Raw genomic sequence first — 20,948 nt, forward strand, 5'->3', positions numbered from 1 at the left:
GCATATGTGGGAGGCCACAGCTGCTGTACTTTTCCCTGGGCTGAGAGTCCTGCAGTTGTGGTGCAACTGGGACCGAGAGCTGTTGAGGTTCTCTGGCTGCTTAGACATGGAAAAAAAACCCCAAAAGCTTGATGACACCCCCCCCCCCCCCCCCCCAACTGCAGCACAGGCTCAAACTATAGATCAGGCACTTCAGTGGGGCTTTTTGATGCTTTTATGTAATAGCTGATTGAATCAGCTTCAGAATCAGTGATGCGTCTTCCAGTAAAGTGCTGCTTTGTTTCATTTTTCCCCCCATATCTGTTAGTGGGCTCAGTGCCCCAGAGAACCTCCATGGCTAGAAGCCCCATCAGCAAAAGGGTTCCCAGCCACGGGAGCCTGCTTCTTGCTGGTGCTGGGGGGGGGCCTGCAATTGGACTCCCCCTGCACCAGCAATAAGATGCAATGGGATCTAGTGCACGATCTGACAATCATGCCTCCTGACATGCACATGTGGCATGGCAGGAAGCATAGTTGAATGGATCATGCATTACATCTCATCATGCCTTTATCTGCACATGTAGATGGAGCCTAAGAGAGAGACATCACAGGTGCATCTCCTTTCCCTGTGTTCTCAACTCATTCTAGCCTATGGAGCAGAGAACACCCTCTGGTGGGTCCTTGCAGCTGAGCCTACTCTGACAGCTGTGTGTGTGGGATCTAAGCAGAAAGGCTATAGCAGACAGGCAGTCTGCTGCCCAAGTTTGCACTTCTAACAGGTCCACATGAATTGCACTTGTTGGCTACAAAGTAGCTGTGCTGGGTGGTACAGAGTGAGAATGTAGGGCTGCTACATCCTGTTACTGTTACTTTTCCCAGAGCTGCATTCAGAACTGAAGATGGAATAAATCTGAGTCTGAGAAGCTTTCATCTTTGTTACTGTTTTGCAAGCCAACTTAACAGCTGCCTGAACTTGTCTGGGGCTCCTCCACATTGAGAAACACTATCCCATATCTCCCTTCCTTGAGGTTTAAAGAGAAAATCCTGCTTGTTGGGCAGTCTTTATTTACAAATTAAGTCAAAAGTAGGAATCTCTCAAACACCAGGATCATAGGCCCCAAGACAGGCTCACTTTCCATTACAAGGGTGATTAATCCTCTGAGACACAAGGGCTGCACATAGTCATATCCATTTACATTAACTTTTTAAGATAAAAGAATAATTGACAAGCTGTTTGCATACTTATACTGCTCGATAAACCAGTAGGCACTGTTGAATGCCTGGCAGTACTTTGTGTGGTTGATTGGCTTGATCCTTGGTCTGCAGATAAGGGAAAAGGCTAGTTTGAGGCTCTGCTGAAGACCCTCTGTAAACAATATGTGGCTCTCAGCCCAGGACAGTTCTGTTCTCTTCTGAAACAGGAAGGCTGGTAGTGCACAGTTGGCCATGATTTGATGAGACTGATTCTTAGCAATTCAGGTCACTTTAAAAGGAGCCAGACAAGTGATCTTTTCTGGGTGGGTACTCCCATGAGGGACATTTCAGAGAAACGCCCCCCTCTGAGGCTAAGCTCAACACTACACTGTATGCAAGGGCTCCCAACCTTCCCCTCTGTGCTATGTCAGAGAGAAAATATACCGTTTGGTCTTTTATCCATTTTTACTCCCTCCACTGCTCTCCCCAAAAGAGCAGTCACTATTACAAGTAGTGCCCTCATATCATTTCTTTCACTTTTGGAACATCAATGCAAAAACAACTGGTATATACCTCAGACCAGCTGATGTTTTCTGCACTAAGTTTTGGCAGTTGGAAGACAGAGTGGAAACAATCCCAGTAGTTCGAAAAACCTCAAATCACTGGCACTGAATCAGTTTTTCTTTGCTGCTACTTCTGCCACAGGCCATGCAACCCGGATATGGTATGGCTCTAGTTCTTCTGGAGTGATCTGGTCTGGAGCACTTCCCATAAGATCATATCCCTTGAAGGATTTGGGGAAAGCTATGACATCTCGGATACTTGGAGCTCCAACAATGAGACAGATCAACCTGTCAAGTCCTAAAAATAGGCAATAGAATAAGTTACTTGCATGTTTTCTTTGGCAGGCTGGTACTGAACAGGTATAGACACATGGAGGGACCTGGGGAACAAGAGTAATTAGGCGACTGGAGGAACTGGTTTGTATGGAAAGATCAAAGGTGATATGCAAGTTTTAGTTTAAAATCTACCCCAAAACTTGCAAGTTTATAAGAGGAAAATGCTACATAGTCATTGTATAGTGCACAAATCACACTGAATTCAAAGCATTTTTTATTTAATTCCCACATTTTTGCAGACTTCAGCAATCCCAGGTGCAAAGTTCCTGTCTTGTTTTGTTTTCCTGGCAGAAGGTGTGACATCATAAGCACCCCAGAGAAGAAAGGAAGCTCACAGCTTGGATTTTTCAGTAACTTTACTACTCTCACTTCTCTGGAGTTTTAAGAACATGCTCTTAAATGTTTAGAGCCTCTCCCAATTCACCCCACAGAGGAAATATACATAAGTTTGATGCAGCAACAGCCATGTAAGAATTAAAAGTCTAGGAGGGTGAGACAATTTACTGACATAAAATGGCTGGAAACAAAAAGGGAGAGGCCTGAGTGGCAAAAAGGAGCAATGGGATGATATTAATATGAAGGATTTTGGATTAAACTCTGTGCTGATGTGATTCAGGAAACAGTAACTGAGTCATTGCTCGGAACATTTTAAGACTATGCTGCACAAACCATATAGACATGCAGTTGCAGGGAAACGATTCTGGGACAATGGAAGAGATGACCCAGTTTCTATGAGCATGCTATTTTGAGGGCCATGGTCAAGAATCACTCTCAGAAACCACTCGCCCAAGCCCAACTCTGAGATAAGGACTGTAAGAAACACATCAGTACATTTGGGGCTGGGTGGTCAGAAACCTACCCACCTACTCATAGACCAGCTGTTGATCTGGGAGCACTGTTCATGCCTCTCTGGTGTTACCAGGTTAAGAGCTGCTAGGGATTCAGCTCCATGCTGCAGGCTGAATGGAGAGAGAGAAGGTGCCTCAGGCTCAGATAAGCATGAAATAACTAGAATGGCAATTTCCATCTGACAGGCAGGGCAGGGTTAGCTTCTCAGCATTTAGTTTTTGCTCTGATTTGGGAATAGACATGCCAAAGGAAAGCATCACTACTATGGCTGCTTGAGGAAATGTCTCAGATAGGGATGGCTCTAATGCACTTACCTAAAGCAATTCCTCCATGCGGGGGTGCTCCACATGCCAAAGCCTCAAGCAGGTGAGAAAGCAGCTCAGGGTCCTCCTGGAATGTGACATGAAAAGGGCCCTTCTCAGGAGCAGGCACTTTTATTAGCAGTGAGGAGGTGGTTGGTTTGGCAACCATTAATCCTCCCAGTTCATGGTGTATGTGTGAGAGGTAACCCAGACCTTCAGTGCCTTTGCCTAGGCAGGACTAAGGAGAAGTGGAGGATGCCCAGACCTTCCACCCCTGCTTTAGGCCATTGAAACAGAATCCAAATGCTAGACTAAGTCAAGACATTTGGTGCCTCCATGACTGTTGTTGTATAAACATCTAGGAATTGAACCTAGATGTCATGTGTGGTAGACAAGGATTCTATCACTGCACCACAGGGGACTCCAGTGAGGATGGAGATGGAGGAGGAAGGCTAAGTCAACCACCTTTCAGTGTGAGAGTCCCATGTCATTAGCTGCAGTACTGTGGGGCAAAATTCACTTGCTACCTCTGTTTCTAGCAAAATGGAGCCGCCTCATGATGCCTAACAAAGCACCCTGTAATCCCAAGTAGTGACTGCCCCCCTCCAGGACAGCTGTCATATGCATTGTTTACTATATGGCACTATTTTAAAATATAGCACTAATTTTAATTCCACACTGGAAACAAATCAAACAATTATTCACTCAATGTTCTAGTTACATTTACAATGCAATGCAATACAATAATCGCAATTCATAGTGACACACTGGGAATTAAAGACAGGTTCAGGAATCCAGTAAAAAGTGGCTCATTTTAACTGAAATGGAAGCTATACTGTACAGGAATGAGAGACCAGGAAAACATTTCTCCTCTGTGAGAACTCCAGGACTTCCATGCTTCAACAGGGAAAAGGTGGAATTAACATGCTACCCCCAATCAAGCTGGGATCTGGGAGGTAGTGTAGCCTACTGGATAAAGCACTTGCTTGGAACTCAGGAAACCCAGGCTCTACCACTGACCTGCTGGGTGACCTTGGGCAAGTCACTTTCCCTTTCTGAGACCCAGCTTTCCCACTGGTGCCTGACAGGCACTTTAAAATCTACAGAAGAAAGGCACTGCATAGGAGCTAGGCACTACTATCATCATCACAAGTGCTCTCAGGAGCCAAGAATGTTCTTGAGTTATGTACACAGAGATGAAATTTACAGGTATGACTACCAAAACCATTAGCAAGAGCCAGATCCATAGGCCCCTATCCCTTAAAATATCAGTTGTAGAAATATAAAATGTGTGGAATTTAATTTAAAAATCCCAAGAGAGCCAAGAAAGCTTTTGCAGGCTGTTACCTTCAGCACTTTCTCCAGAACAAAACGCTGCTGCTGTGCATTGTGAATTCGGATAGAGCCACCTCCAATCTCACTGCCATTCAGCACCAGGTCATAGTGCTGGCTACGGACCTGGGAAGAAAGGAGAACAAATTGAACAAGTGCATTAGCACAGCAGAGCTGCACTTTTCTGTACTCAGATCCATTGTCAAACAGATTGCAAACAAGCAATTGTTGAAGAAAAAGATGCTGCAACTTTGCTTTATCAGCGCATTCTCAGGCATTTTGCAGGAGTCTGACAAAAGGCTTAAAGAACTAAATGGTAAAACTTTCCCCATAGAACTCCCCTGGGTGTATCAGATTTTGTGGTTTGGCAAATGATGGACTGTTGATCTGGTTCAAAGCCATCTGTACTCAACAGGAAGACAAATTTATTTCTATGGGCTTTGGCATCAGGTCCTAACAGCACTGCACAAAGGCAGCCATAATGTAAGCATCTCCCCAACACATCTCTTCCAGTGCCTCCATTCCTGATATGCTATGCCCCTTGTCGTTCCAGTCCAGGGAACCATGCACAGCTGTGCATGCCTTCACTCCTGATTGGTGACATGCTCAGTAAGCAATCTTCTCCCTCAAATTGTATCATGGGTCAGACAAACACAAGCTAAAGACTTATAACCACTGTTTCCAGCTCTTTTCAGTGTATCTATTTTTATGAAAGATTTTAGGGAGGGGAAAAACACACCAAATTAAAGCCATTTCTGCTGCCATGATCCCAAATAAATATCTGCTCGTTATGCAAGTCTGCCTATGGTAAGCAACACTGAAAATAACTCAGAACCCTCTCTTTTGGCCCTGGGGCACAATAAACCACTTGGTCTCTGTAAATCCCCTTTACACCTCAAAAACTCCCGCACACCCAGCTTGCAATCTGTCCCCTTAAGCTGAAACAGATTGATTTAGTAAGTGCTCCAATCCTTGACACACTGCAGATGAAACTGAACCCATCCTCAGTGACTCCAGGGGAAAAACCAGGCCAGCTGACTTCCAGTAGTCACGTGAAGCAAGTATTTCCCATTAACCCAACGGAGATAAATTAGCCTTGAGGGTGACAAGTACTTTGGTGTTTGTTAACTTGGGGTAACCTTAAATCCATTTCTTCTGAGCTGGTATGTAGTTTAGACCCCTTGATACAATAGCTATGATTGCACCTTGCCCACTGTTTCAGGAAATTTCCACATAGAAAACTAGGCCAATGTGAAGGATCTAGTTACCTTTGTGGGCTCAGAGTAGAGGAGGCTGGTGTCAGATGGGTGGGGAGCTGTGAAGGGGTGGTGAGCAGATTCCAGTTCTTCAGGCTTCTCTTCCTTGGGAAGGAATAGGGGGAAATCCACCACCCACAGGAAGTGGAAAGCAGTGGGATCCCGGAGCACTAGTCCTGTTGCCTCCAGAAGGGTAGCACTCTTCAGGCGCAGATTTCCTAATGCAGAGCACTGCCAACCAGATAGAAAAAAGAATCCAGTTTAATGACATGACCAGAAAGGTTTACTAAGGGTCCCATTGTTTCTGGAGCAGGGAAACTGCTTTCCAGGGACAGCATTATGTGCAGAAACCATCATGTCTGTTTCACTGTATATTTGCAATCTTTCAAAGTATTGGTGCACCTCTCATTAGTTACAGCCAATGTTAGTACTCAGAATTTCAGCTGCTGTGAAAAAGCGGTCCAGGGGGTGCTAGAAACTGTGTACCTAAACACTCTGTTCTCATAGGGCCAATGACATGGCTGAGCAGTGAGGCACAGTATAAAAATACCACAAAATATTCTGCATCTCACAGCATCTCTCATGCCCTGGTCTCAAGGCAGTTTATAGACTTTAATGATTTCTCATAACAACCATTCAACATTATCCACATTTTACACGGTTAGAAATAGAGGTGGAGCGAGAGTCATTATTACAGAAAACATCAATGGTAAAGCCAGAAATAAAATCCTACATTAATTCACAGCTTCCTGGTTTTAATAATTAGAAACCACCGTGTCCCTGATCAGCCACTGCTAGAACTGTAAGCACTGTTTCTAAAGTGCATTTGAATCAAGAATCACCCATCTTGAAGTGCAAAGGATAGGGTCCTTGAGTGACATCAGTCAACTGACCTCCATTACATTGATTTACATCAGCTGAGGATATGACCCCAGGAACAGAACATGAATTACTTGGGGTTTCACCACTATGCCAGGTATGTGTTCTGTTGTAAAAACTTTCTCTGGGCTCAGCAAGATAAGCATTGCAGTCCCAGTTGCAACAGTGATCTGACCAACAAAGCGTCAAGCTCATTTAAAGTCACATTACCACAAGCCAGCCAGGCTTCAAGAAAAAAGCTAGAACAGGGATCCCATGGCTGTAGGATTCTGAATTCACGTGATCTAGAGAAAAGAATGGTCCCTCTCTTTGGGTTCATGCCTAATTCTGGAAAGTGGAAGGAACCTGAATAGACAAACACCTTGTTAGCTGCTGCTGCTTGCTTGGAAGGCTGCATATCTCTGAGTATGGTGCAGAAAAGGCCCAGAGTATCCAGCTTTACTTAGCATCTCTGCCAGAAACTAGAGATACAATTTGGGGCAGGTCACCTAATCTCTTTGTGTTCCCCATCACTGCATATAAAATGGGGTACTGTGAGGCTTCATTCATAATCCTCTGCATCCTAAGCTGGAGGGAATTGGAGAGGCCAGGTATTGTGAATACAACCAGCGATGTTCAGTTCCAAGACAAGGAATTTCCCTACCGCTTCCTTGTGTTCTCCAGCTGCCAGCACCACTACATCATCCACCTGAATGTTCAGGGCTCTGATGAGTTCTGACTGCTGCTCCCTGTTGAGAAATTTACTCATTGGAGGCTTCAGGCTCCCATCAGGTCCCAGGACCAAGTGCAAAACTTCCTACAAGAGACAGGCACAGATAAGAAGTAGGTTAATTGCCTGTAATACAGTCCCATGAGAGATGCAGTGCAGAGTCAAAAGCTGTCTTACAGTAGAAGGTGCCTTTTAAAAACCTTCCACATCAGATGTCTTCCTTCTTATAAACCTTCAAATATTTACCATTTCATTTATGAGTGTTCAAGGGTAGAGTAGAGATACATAGAGCCACTATGCAATAAACAAAGTTGTCAGACTTTTTATTGTCAGAGGCCAACACTACCTCTAGTGACATAAATTTTCATACATATGGGTAGAGAATTTAATCAACTGTTCTGTCTTGTAGCTGCTTGTAAATTCCCTATATTACTTTAGATACAGTTGCTACTGGCCCCTTTCAAATGAATTCTTTACATTATACACATGGTTGTGACTTACCTGATTAAACCGGGATTTTGAAGTTTCCTTTAAAGACTCAAGATCTTTATTTTGAAGACATCTCTGAGGAAAAAGAATGACCAAGATCTTAAAAAGGAGTTATATCTACTCCTGCATAAATCTCTTGATTTTAAAGCTACTCTGGTTTTAAAATGTTCAACATTCCAGTTTTGCATTTGTTTTAATATATAAAGCAGTGCCACTTACTGGTGTGCCATCAATTTGCACCTTTCACCATTACACTTGCAACAGCTAGTGATAAACAGGCCAGAGCATCCTATTCCACAATTCAAAATTGGGTCTTTAGTATTTCTTCAGGTACACTGCATCTGTTACAACAGTGTCAAGAGACAAACCAGTATCCACCAGCTTTCGCGCCACCCAGCATGTATTTTATTGGACAAGTTTATTTTTTCCTGTACGAAAAGCAACCCTCATAGCACTGTAATCACATCACAACCTTTCATTTCTTATATAATTGTGATATAAGCATTCTTGTTGTAAAATAATGTCCTGAATCATTTAGGGTGTGTAATATGTTGAGTTCTCACCAGCCCTGGAAGAAACAGTACTGAACACGAACCTGTTTCAGAATCCAATTCATTATCCAGATGCAAAACACAGCAGCTCTCACCTAACCAAAGCTAGCTATAGACTTCACAGACTGCTCTTCCCTGCTCTTCTCCAACCTTACAGCTCTGGCCACCCTGCAGCTAAGCTGAGTTTTGGCTGCCTTCCTAAAGTGAATGTGTCACCTACTGTCCAACTTCACAGTCTCAGATGGGAGGCAGCTGATCAGTCACAGGTAGCAGTGGGCCACACAACTTTCAAAAGGGGCCAGTTACTCTGCGGCAGGATCAAGGTTATTATTGAATGATGATAAATTCAAATCAGTAGAACTCATTCATTTCTAAACATTTATCTTCTTTGCACTGAGCTTTGCTAGTAATCACATACAAACACATCACTTACCATCCCCTGAGGAACACAAATGGCTTTGACGGTGCCTTGCGGATTCCTGAGAACATTCTGAATTAATCCAATGTCCACGTTCCTGAACAGATCACTGACATCAACTATCTGAGAAAGGCAAAGAGCACACACAAAAATAAGGCAATAATAACAGGGCCCCATGTTGTGGAAATGGTTTTGGCATCCTCCACCTGCTGCCATACCACCCCCCTGGATGGCTGAGTTTGCTCTGAGAAACCACAGGGTGATTACACAACTCAGAGGGAGCACAGCATTAACAAACTTGTCTATGAGCAGTTACAGAAACGGAATCCAAGAAAGAAAAAAAAAAATCTCTGGCGACTAGAACACTGACATGGCAGGTCTAGTCACCCTGGAAAGAACAGTGTATAGTAGTCAAAATGGCTAAGATAACGTTTTAGAGAAGTAGGACACTATCCTGGAAACAGCCAAATACATTCATTAAACATTTGGGCTGCTCCTTGCCTGGCTCCCATCAGACCACCTTGCATCAGTGAAGAGTGCAGAAAAGCTTGTATAGTTTCTGAGAATGACTCAGGGACCTCAGTTCCTCAGATTGTTGAGTACTCCTTTCACAAGTGCTAAATTGGCATTAAAGTAAAAAAAATAACGTCCTATGAAGAACCACCAAGACACTGAGCATCAGTTCTTTTCATTGGCAATACAAAAAATACCTGCACATATCACAGATGATGGAAAAGTCACCTTCAGTCATCTAATCCAAGCATAACAAGGATTGTCATCTGTGCTAATATATCATTAGGACTGAAATGAGAAAAAGAGCACCTTCCAAAAAGGGGCAGGGGAAAACAGGATAGAAGACCCCAAAGCCATACTGCTTTACTACACTACTGGCCAAGCTTCCCACATTTTAAGGGACCTGCTACAATAACTTCTTGAGCCTTCCAAAACAGGAGAGGTTTTGGCATCAAGAACCCCATCCTTCCACCTGTGTGCAGAATTGAGGTTTGAACACTGACTGTTCAAAAATGTTAAGAGGAAGGAGAAAGGATAGATGCTTCTGCGAAAAGAGAGCTCACCTTCATACCAAAGCGAGTGTCTGGCTTATCAGTCCCATAAGCAGCCAGTGCCTCAGCATAGCTCATGGAAGGAAAAGGGATGGTTATGGGGCTTTTCTCTTCAGGCCAAGAATACTGGAGCAGGCCCTCAATCAGCCTCTGGATCCCAGCCTGGTCTACAAATGACATCTCAATATCGATCTTAAAGATATAAGAAGCAGGACATTACATATCCACGGATACCAGGAAAACTGCATTCTTTTCCATCCACCTACCTCCTCTGAGTACCTAAGGGCTTTGTACAAATAAAGATGATTGATTTCAATATATTGTATGTACATGAGCAACTGGGGCCTCCTGAGTCTAGCAGGGCACCAGCAGGGCACAACCGGAGGGGGGCAAGGGGGTGCCCCCCAGTGGCCAGTTGCTGAGTGTGCCGGTGGCATGGCAGCAGAGCCAATTTCAGGGGGAGCACTAGCACTCTTCATGCCCCACTACCAGCCAGAGCGCTCGCTGTCAGGGGGGGGACCAGCACTCTCAGGGGGGGCATGTGCCACCCCCCCAACCCCCTGCCATGCCCCTCTTACGCGTCATCTATGTGTATGTATATACCACAAGCAGAGAGGTAGTTAGCCATGTTAGTCTATAAGGACACCTCTACATTGCCTTTTGTGTATACCATGCCAGCCTTACACAAAGAATGCATCTGTTACCTTGCAGACACAGAATATTGCTCAGTGTATCAGCAATCACCCCTGCTTGGAAGCTAAATAGCTAGTTAGTGATGCTAAGGACTCTGAGGGAGAGAAGTCACTAGGAAATCTTTAGGAATGAGCAGGACTAACTGGTCTTGTCCAGGTGCCAATGACTGTGAAGAGAGCTGTACAGCCCCAGCATGAAGGAAGCAAGCCAAACTTAGAGAGCAGCTCAAATGTCACTACTGGGCCTGATGAACATGGTGCCAAAATTCCCACCAGCTGAAACACACCTCTGTGGAAGCTGAATCCATTCTTTATCCCAGAGCTCAGTAACCATTTATTAGGCATGTGAAACGCATAGCACCAAGCACAAGGCTTGAAGGATTTTCAAGCTGAATGACTAGGAGCAAGCCTCACACCAACTGGATGGGCTAGCCCAACAATACATGCAGCTAGCAATACCAATCAAGGCTTCCTAACTTGACTGATACTTTGCTAGTGTCGTGACTTCAGGAGAGAAAAGTTATATAAAAGGGAAAAGTTACCTGAGTAAATTCGGGTTGCCTGTCTGGCTTTGAACCTTCATCTCGATAGCAGCGGGCGACCTGAAAGTACCTGCAATTGAAATTAAGAGCACCCTAAGCTAAACCATGTGTGCAAAATGGATTACACATTCCATTCATGACAGTTCCTCTAAGGACTCCAAACAGTATGAGCAACCATCCAGCAGAGAGTTGATGTCAGGTGGGGAGTTCATCAAAGGCAGCAGCATCTCAGGGATTCCCTGCCAGTACTATATTTGTAGCCATTTAAAACTGCTCAACTAAAACAAAACTTCTTCCCCTTCAGGTCTCTATGTTATATTGATCTGTGTTGACAAATCAGTGTATTCAGGAACCGACTTCGGACACGTTCCTACTTGTGATGGGCCAGTAGGGGGCGCTGCTGTGCTGAGCTACCCAGCTCACTGCACCCAGCCCAAAACCCCACTTTGAGTGTCTCCCCTGGGGGGAGACACTCAAACCCAGACCCCTTTCCAGAACCCACCCACGAGCCTGGGGTAACCGCTGCCACCACCCAGGGTCTGGTCTTTGCTAGGGCTCTGTGCCACCCAGGGTACACAGACCCTGTAGACCTTGGGGGTGGTTTGCTCCCAGCAGGATATATCCCCAGCACGATATATTAGGGGGCTTCTTATAGTTTGAAGCATTAACAGTAGTCTCCCTTAGTCAGCTGAGCAAGGGAGCTAAAAGGCTTACCTAATCCCTCTCGAGCAAGTACAGCAAGACTTGCTATAATGGATAGCTTCATTGATTGGAGAGGGTAGGCATGGGGAGGGGTACAGGTCAGAGAAGTATCAAAAGAAAAACCCTGAGCAAACAGAAGTGGCTTGGTAGCCTTTTGATATGCTTCTAGATCACTTCATCCTAAATTATGAGCTAAAATTCAGGTAAATTACTCACGTTTACATCCAGAGTCTGAGCAAGCTCTTTCTCTGGAGGCTGTATGGCTTGTTTGCTGTGTTCCAAAACATGTCTGTTCCTCTTCCTCAATGAGGGACCCTTTATACACCTGTCGTGGCCTCATCACTAAGTTCTAACCAGAAGCAGACCTAGTGGCTGCTGACCAGTGCTTCCAAAAGACATCAGCCCTACCAGGTGAGATGACCAGTAACATGACCTGCAGTGGTAAGAACCTGAGACAATGGAGAAGCGGATTCCCCCTCCCATTGGAATTTTTACAGCCTAGCCAGTCACATAGGCAGGTAACACAGGAAGGGAGTTGGGCTGTCTGCTTACAGTAGTGAAGCAGACTGGAGGGTGATTTCTCCACACTCTCAACTGGTCTTCAACCAGTAGGACCTTAAGTTCTGGAGTAGTAAGGAGATACCTCAGAAACACCTCCTGATTTTATTGCAGACATGTTCAAAAGTTTTGCATGAATGAACTGTGACCATGTCTTATCCAGTTCAATCACACACTTTGGTGTGAATTCATCTCAGGAGGAGTTAAGCCATGTAGGTCAGTGCGAGAGAGGAATTCACTATGCCTTCCCTTTTCTGCTTCTCAGACTTTCCCATCTCCACAAAGTCTTTGTGCATTTATGTTCAGAATCATGATAATATGGAAAATTTTCAGATAGTTTTGAAAATGTCATATGCAAATAGGGGATTTGGTCACATAGCTCCTTAATCCAGTGGGATTCTTGTGCCTAAATGTCCCTAGATCAATGATGTCTGAACTTTCTGGCCTGTGGGCTGGATGAGCAGTGCCAGGTCTGTCTGTGGTCTGGTCTGTGGACCTGATCCAATGTGTGGTGCTGGCCCATGCAGCCATGTGGGAACAGCTCACCCAAGACCTGATGCAGCCGGGTGGGAATGGGCTTCCTGGGACTCAGTCCCATATGGCTGCACTGGACCCTGGCCAAGCCATTTCCAAGTGGCTACACTGGGCCCTGGCTTCATCCAGCCATATGGGAACAGGACCTTATTCCTCTGTGGGGGGCTAGCCTGGCCAGGGCCGATTTAGCTGGGTGGGACTTTGAAATCTGGCAGCATGGGACCAATGGTGATGTTAACTGCTACCACTCCCCCACTGCCAAATTTCCAGGCCCATGGGCTGGATTACAGGGCTCTGCAGGCTGGATCTGACCTGTGGGCTGGGAGTTGAGCACCAGTTAGAAGTCACGGTAAATGGTGATAAGACTTTAAGAATCCTCCACCTGAGGTCACTTCAGCTGCAAAACCATTTGCTCTAAGCTCCTGAACAAACATTGAAATCTTTGCCCCCCACCGAAAAAAAAATAGGGAACAGACCTCTAAGGTCCTTATTTTAGAAAAAAGGAGCACTCACCTGTCCAGGCCTCCAATCATGAGCAGCTGTTTAAACTGCTGAGGACTTTGAGGCAGAGAGTAGAATTTCCCAGGCTCCCTGGAGGGTACCAGGAACTCCTTTGCACCCTGGTATCAAAGATGGGATAAGAGAGGAGAGACCTCTTAATACAGCGTATGGCTGACATTTTGTATCTTGCCACATGAGAAGGTTGAGGCAAAAGAACTTCATAAATTTCAAGAGAGGACTGGACACATAGGGACCCAATTCAAAGCCTACTGAAGTTGATGGTTGATTTTCCAAACTTCAAAAAGCTTTGAATGAGGCCCACAGGAACAGGATGAGCACCCTATGAGAATTAGGAACAGTGTATAAAAGCTCACATTAACTAAGCATAAGATGATCATGAGGCAGAGCTTGGAAGCCATCTCTTCCTACGGCACAGAAATGCAGACTTATGCAAATGCAGGGAGTCAGGGGATTTTACAGGATGTTTTATTTCGTTAAAAGATTTGTTGATTATTTTTATTCTTACTTTAGGGCATGGGTACATGAACAACTTATCAGGGCAGGGCTTTTCTGCCCATCGGCTGCTCTGTGGTTACTATCAGTGCACATGTTATTAAATCACAGGTTTAAGATGCTGCAGCTTAACTTTCATTAGAGATTTGATTCTATTTCATGTACTGTAGTTTATTTTTGGAGTATCACAAGTGCAAGTGACATAAATGAAGCATGAATGGCAAATTCTTTGTTTTCCCTTTCTTTTGGTTAATGGCTATAGGGTTCTCATCTCTCTGACCTCACCAGAAAACCAGGAAAAAAGCTTTGCATATAGTTGCATCGAAGGTGCTCTTGGTGATTCCCAAGGTATCAATGCCAGAACAGCCCAGTTAGCTAAGCCTTGCTGGGAAGATGGATGAGGCAGGTTGGTCAATGTGCACTTGAGGTACAGAAACTGGGTTAAATGAATATGAACATCAGAAGACATCTGTCATTAATAACTACTTGGAAAATAATACTGGACCAGAGGGACCACTGGTCTGACCTACTCTGCAAATGCAGAGTTGCTGCATCTAAGCTCTAAATGGCTTTCCTGTTTATAATGGAAATGAATTAATTTTAAAACAAGAAATACAATTTTTGGAATGGGATTGCAGGAGTGGGGGTAGGGACAGGGAAGGGAAGGTTCCTCAGTCTCTCCAAAGAGGAGGATGAATTTTTTTTCCAGAAAACAGGGAAGGAAAATACTACACAACTTCAAGGTGCTGCTCTCTTTGCAAACAACTACTCAAACACACTACACCTTTTTGTTTTTGCAGCTTTATCACCTAGAAATCCCTTTCAGCGAAGAGACCTGAGACGCAGATCTCTCCAAACAGTCCTGCCATGTTACTGTATTTTTTAAGTGATGATGGAACCATGTTCAGAGGTGACATCCCTAGAGGTGTAAGTTTCACTTTACGTAAGTTACCCACTAAATGGGTGGAGAGGTAGGCTGTGGCAGGGTAGGGTAAAAGACAGAAGAGCTTACCAGCCCACTTTACCTTTCAGCATATTGCTACCTCCTATTAGTTGCAGCTACAGCTTAGGCTTTCTATACACATGTCCCAGCAGGTCAGTTACATACAACATACCAACATGAACTTGCACCACCCTGCAAATCCCCTCTGACTCTGTTAGGTAGCAGACTCTAAGAGAGGAATGTTGGGTGCATCACTCTTCTGCCCTCAGTTCTACAGCGCAGAGGTGACAAGCAAGAGGAATGCTCGTGGCAAGCTGCCTGTCCCCCATGGCAGATCTAAGCAGAAAGTCAGTCCAGGATTTCCTCAACTGACCTGACTTCAGATGCAGGAACTAGCTATAAATAGTGGCTGAAAAGGGGTGGGCAGATAGCTTTTGCAACAGCTAGTGAAAAGAAATTAATCATCACTCTTGCAACTGGAGTCAGCCCTGCTGGTTTGGCCGTTAGTACACGGTACTGCCACATATAAAGTGTAGGTTTGAATCTCAGTTACACTATCAGATTCCACAGGCCATCAGTGCCTGGCAGCAGCAACTTGGTTAGTGCCATGGGGATGAAATACCTGGCATTTTCTCCAGAAAAACTTCTGGACAGCTACAGAGTAACATGAATAGGCTATGAAATTATTTCTGTCCTCTACTGGAAGAAGGGAGACTGAGGTATAGCCATGAAGGATGGCTTAACAATGGTGACAAATTGAGAAGAGTTGGGGAAAACTGTGCACTGAAAACTCTTCAAGGGGCTCCTTTGCAAAAAGGAAAAGTTATACAAGCTCAATACACAAATGCATTAGTTTCCTAATTTGGGAGTCCATCCCTTCCTTCTTTTTCATGTAGTTCAATAACATGGCATTCCCCGTGCCAGGAATAGAACAGCTAAAATTGTCAAGGCCATTTTATCACTATTAAAGCTAATCAGGCAGGGCAAGGATGCTGGTTAAAGAAAATGGTCATAACTTCAGGTTGTTTTCAGAATTCTCTAGTCACTGCAGTCAACTAGCCAAAATCCATAGGACCTGGAGGTTAATGGGGGTCTTTCCACTTGCTTCAGTGAGTTGTGCAACAGAATCTCATAGTGGCTTGATCCCACTTCTATTTCACCAGTCAAAGGTGCTTTAACTGTTGAACTCTGTGCAACTGCGGAGCCAGATCCAGTACCAACAGTGTAGCTTCTGCCCTGGAGATATTCATGGAAGGTCCAACACACTTATTCCAAAAGAACTCTTGTAGGCACAGACTTATCATAGTGCAGATTCTGGATGAATGTTTGTAACTATCTCCATGCATGGTAACCTCAGCATACATTGCTACCTTCAGACAACAACCACTCTAAAGGATTAATTTTAATCCACAGGTTTATAAAAGATAAAAAACCTAAACATCATACTCCAGAAATGAGAAGAAAAAAGACATGCGTTCATCCTGCTGCACTCCCTCACATATGACTTGAGTGTTCCCAACAGTATATATGAGTTAGCTGTATCCCATTTAGTTTTAAAAATTACAAAAGTTGGGGTTTTCCATTATCTGTTTTCAGAGATCCACAAAAAATGCTACCCCGCTATACTTATATGGGCCTTCTTAAATCAATAAGATTACTGTATATCAGTTAAGTATATGGCATAACCCACTTCCATCAATTCCTGTGCAATTGCTCTCTATTGTAGCAGTAATTAGCTTGCAAAATACAAACCCAGAATACAAGACTTGAAAATAAACACTTTTAAATGGGGATACCATGGTGATGTACTAGTTTAGAGATGCATGAGGACAGAATGAAATGCTTTAAGGAATTGGTTTTTGTGGAATCTGGTCCTCTGAAGATGGGATTCACACTCAGCAAAACACACTGCTTTGCAAGAAAGCAGCCTTGGGGAGTTTTTTGATGCCAGAAGATTCCCAGTCCTTGTCCAAGACACAGCCTCATACCTCTAAAGGATCCATTTGATGGATAAGAAGTTGACAGGTAAACAGGTAAGTAGTAACATAACTACAAATAAAGGCAGAGTGGCAGACTAGGATAATAAGTAAATAAGTGATTTGTGCAACTGCAGCAGGCCAAAATAACTAGCAGTATACATACCCCCGGGGTTCTCTTAAATAGTGTTGGAGTCTCGACATCCACAAACCCTAAGAAACAAAACATGCTTCAAAAATTAAATAATCAGAGTAGGGGAAGGGCATGGTTTGGAACAAGTTGGCTACAGTCAGTAGCTGGTCATCTTGAGCGGTGGGGCACAACCTGAAGCTACTCAGGAACCAGTAGACTCATCTAATTCTTTTTAAGACGATTAAGAACTATTTGTGAAGTTACAGCCTGATCCTGAGAGGTGATAAGCACCCACAAATCTCATCTGGACTTGGATTCTCCAGTTCTCCCTATAAGCTAAAAAGCCTCTTATTAAGCTAACTAAACACTTAAAAATGACCATCAATTTTAAGATGAACACAGGCCCTTTGAAAAATTGGCCCTTTAATATGCCTGAAGTTAGACGGCCAGATAATAAGGCATCCAGGATTCACTAACTTCTTGTTAAAATCTTCCCCTTTACTATGTACAGCTCATTCAAAAATGATCACCTGTGACCTGATAAGGGACTAACTGCTATTGTGCCCTTGAAATATAGCAGCATCCCACTGTAGTCACCATTGAAAGATAGTAAGTCACCATATGAGGGGCCACACTGGGGCTGCACTTTGCCTAATGTTCCAACCCATGGTAAGTTTTACAGCAGTAAAGCATGGAAGCAAAAGGAAAAATCCTGAGAATCTGGTACTATTTTTTAGTATTTCTCTTACCATGGAGGTTACAGAGGTATTCCCGCATTCTCATCACCATCTGGGATCTGAGGCGCAGATTGTATTGCATCTGGGAACTGCGTAAGTCCAAGTAACGATACTGCATGCGCAAAGCCTCAGATTTCTAAAGAGAAGAGAAGAAAGACCTCAAAAAGCAAAATTAAAAACATGCCCGCAACTGCTTCTCCCGAAACTACACTGGAAGGCAAAATGGTAATGAAGGACAATGCACTACTGGGTGTCACTTTTATATATATGCAGGAATGTGTGTGTGCAGTTTGCCTCAAACTGAAGGTTCTTTAATAAAAGCTATCTGGTCTAAACTCTGTATTCCAAATCCTTGCTTTTCTCTGTGCAGGAACAGATCATAACAATCCTCCTTTGAATTTATGGGGCACTTTTCATTCACAGATCTCAAATAACTTAAGCAAGCATGATCATACCTATTTTACAGAGGAAGAAACCTAAGGTACAAGAAGTTATGCTTATATTGATGAGACTTATGCAGGATCACACATTCATGCAGAGCTTAGCTCTCTTGAATCTTGGTCCTCACCACTATGCAGTGGACCATATTTTATCAGGGCACTTCGTCTGTGATGGAAGACCTCTACCATGAGACCTGAAAGACCTGACCTTCAATGTGACTGATCTGATTGAAACAGCAGGTAAACCCTCCTGCTACCTGACTGTATATATGGGTAACGTTAACTCCGCTATCTTAAATATACTTAGTACTTTTAACATGTTTTGCATTGCAAATTACAAGAAACTGATGTTGGCTCCATATTTCCACCTCCACTGCTATCAATGTATAGTTGAACCAATGCACCAAGGCAAATTATACCTTGCATTTCACTTTACTATTATCAGACTTTAGGTCTCAGAGCTCAATTTAAGAAAGTTCTGCTGTCAATGAACATGTTTCCCCTGCAAAGGAAACTGTATGGGTTAGAAAAAAAACACGCTCTGTTGTCTCATGACAAGAGGGTGGCAGACACCTTGGTGAACTCTTTAATTTCAAATGGTAGCTTCTTGCAGGAGTTCAGGACTTCGGCAGTCTTCACCTTCACTTCAATGTCACCTGTTGGTATTCTCTAAAACAAAGAGAAAAACAAATTTAATTCCCCTGAAAAATACTTTGATGGGTTTATTTTTGGGTCATAGATTTTCAGGCCAAATTGGACCCCTGTGATTACTTAAGTGTGGCCTCTTGTACACCAGAGGGCAGAAAATTTCCCCCAGTGACAGTCTTCACTTAGCCTCCCTCAGTGTACAGATCACGGTCAGTTACTTCCAGTGTAGGACCTGCTGGGTATTGCTCTCCTTCAGCAGCATATCCATCCCTATATGAAAATAAAACTGTTGCTTGCCTATAACGTGCTCTTTCAGGCACAACCAAAGCTTTGACCTTTAATATGATGGAGAGCAATGATTTAAATTATTGTACACATTACAATGCTTAGGAGCTTGAAGGGTTACACCAATTCTGAAGAAGAGAGTTCCCACTTGAATTCGAGAATGGACTCTTTCCTGCACGTATCATCTCTACAACAATCACGCCCCTTATACTCTGTTTCTTCCCATCTTTCAGGATAAACTAGAATACCTTCTATTACCAATGCATTTCTAAGACCATTGCATACTTTAAAAAAGGTGTAAAGTCTAAAGCTGTCATTCTCTGTGATATGTCCAAGTATCAGGGAGCCTAGTCAGAATCCTGGCTTCTATTCTCAGGTCTCCCAATAATTAAACATATATCATCTTGAAACTGTCACCTATGGCTGCCGATTCCAAGAGCTGTGCATGCACACTGCCTCTTAAAAGAACAGGCTTTCAAAACTCTGTGCTTCTATAGAACAAGAATAATAGAATTGATTTGGGCAGGCATTATTAATAAAAGATCAATATGTATTGCAGAATCCTCTACACTAATTTTTATTCTTACAGGTGTTAAATGACAGCTTCTTAACAATGTCCACTGTCTCTCAAATGAGTGGTGGTGGGGACTTAATTTATGAATTTTTGTAAAATGCATTGAGGTTCTCGTAAGGTGCCTGTAACAGCCATCATTTCTCTCATTTCTTTCAAATCATGCAGGATGAACTATCATACCTTAAGAAAACAAGGTGGCCAGGGATAAAGCCATGCCACAGAGCATGCAGTGAACTCCACTTGCCAGAAAACACTGGTAAATTCAACACACTTCCCAGAAGTACAACACTCAAAGAAAACCCTCACAAAGATTCCAAAGTACTCACTGGGTTCTTTTGCTCTGGAGGCCGGGAGCAGACTGTTCCGGTCACTCGTAAAACAGACTCCATAGGAACATTGCATAAGATGCTCTTTACATGGGAATGTGCCTGCAGAAGGGGAAACATTTACTGAAATGCCATGGAAATTCAAGTTACCCTGCAGAGGTGTTGATGTCATATGCTTGTTCTGTTTTCCTAATGGCCCCCTCTCACACTAGATAGATTCTTTATGGGACACTTGTAATGGCAATACTTGCATTGCAATAGTATCTAGGAGCCCCAGTAATGGACCTTGACTACAACGTGTTAGGCTTAGCAAAAACACCTGGAAGAAGATGGTCCTTGCAAGCCACCTTTTAAGAAGCTTAACATTTAGCAACCCCTCATTCAGAGCGCACTTTGGTTCCGCCAAAGAGTGCCAGTTGGGTCTTGATCTCAGCTGTGAACTTTCATCATTACAATTCTGCAGGTGTGCTTTAGGGATCCCCAAAGTTTGCCCAGTTGAGAGCTGCACTGGCAATCCACCCAGGGATTGACGCCCACAGCTAAAGTTGACAAATCTGAACAAACTGCAAGTACCCTTATGCTCTACACAAAGTCAGTATGACAACGCAGGACAGCTTATTCTGCCCTTGACATCGTATGGACAAGTTGTCAAAACGGAAAAGCTACACACTTTCCTCCATTATCCCTTACCTCATCCTGTGGAATGATGAGCTGGGTCAGCCCCTGGAAGTCCCTCAGAACCAGAAACAGGTTTTGCCTGATCCATAATAAAAATAAAAAAAAGAAAAGAGCTGTTTCTCTGAGAATGTAACCTTTTCCAGATTTCTAAGCTGAAACCCATGTTCCTATCTTGCACTGTTTTAAGGTTACAGTTTTAATCTCAGAGCACTTTAAAAGCTACACATGTACAATACAGACAGAAG

The 20,948-nt window shown here is 43.7% G+C and overlaps 1 protein-coding gene and 1 long non-coding RNA gene across 5 annotated transcripts in view; one reads left to right on the forward strand and one right to left on the reverse strand.

Moving 5' to 3' along the window:
- Positions 1–1,024: 1,024 nt before the first annotated feature.
- Positions 1,025–20,948, reverse strand: part of DARS2 (aspartyl-tRNA synthetase 2, mitochondrial) — a 26,897-nt gene continuing 6,973 nt past the window's right edge. For 2 of the 3 annotated variants that reach the window (XM_025196746.1, XM_025196747.1), the window contains exons 4-18: positions 20,716–20,782; positions 20,026–20,127; positions 18,766–18,861; positions 17,765–17,888; positions 17,049–17,095; positions 13,463–13,569; positions 11,156–11,225; positions 9,934–10,113; positions 8,873–8,980; positions 7,901–7,963; positions 7,334–7,486; positions 5,824–6,042; positions 4,571–4,681; positions 3,236–3,311; positions 1,025–2,034 (exon numbers count right to left, since the gene is read on the reverse strand). In XM_025196746.1, the coding sequence (XP_025052531.1) occupies positions 1,847–2,034; positions 3,236–3,311; positions 4,571–4,681; positions 5,824–6,042; positions 7,334–7,486; positions 7,901–7,963; positions 8,873–8,980; positions 9,934–10,113; positions 11,156–11,225; positions 13,463–13,569; positions 17,049–17,095; positions 17,765–17,888; positions 18,766–18,861; positions 20,026–20,127; positions 20,716–20,782 (1,711 nt within the window). In that variant the 3' untranslated portion in view covers positions 1,025–1,846. Of the gene's footprint in view, positions 2,035–2,106; positions 3,032–3,235; positions 3,312–4,570; positions 4,682–5,823; positions 6,043–7,333; positions 7,487–7,900; positions 7,964–8,872; positions 8,981–9,933; positions 10,114–11,155; positions 11,226–13,462; positions 13,570–17,048; positions 17,096–17,764; positions 17,889–18,765; positions 18,862–20,025; positions 20,128–20,715; positions 20,783–20,948 lie in introns of those variants that run through there. The other variant, XM_025196748.1, reaches the window with a different exon arrangement.
- LOC112549235 lies at positions 14,700–20,032 on the forward strand. Of its 2 annotated transcripts, none has more exons than XR_003092613.1 (3): positions 14,700–14,906; positions 18,176–18,432; positions 19,865–20,032. It is a non-coding gene; the product is annotated as an uncharacterized LOC112549235 (long non-coding RNA). The 2 variants fall into 2 exon arrangements; XR_003092612.1 differs by having other exon boundaries at positions 14,700–14,890.

This window comes from Alligator sinensis, unplaced genomic scaffold, assembly GCF_000455745.1.
Source record: "Alligator sinensis unplaced genomic scaffold, ASM45574v1 scaffold31_1, whole genome shotgun sequence".
In the NCBI taxonomy this organism is placed as follows: domain Eukaryota; kingdom Metazoa; phylum Chordata; order Crocodylia; family Alligatoridae; genus Alligator; species Alligator sinensis.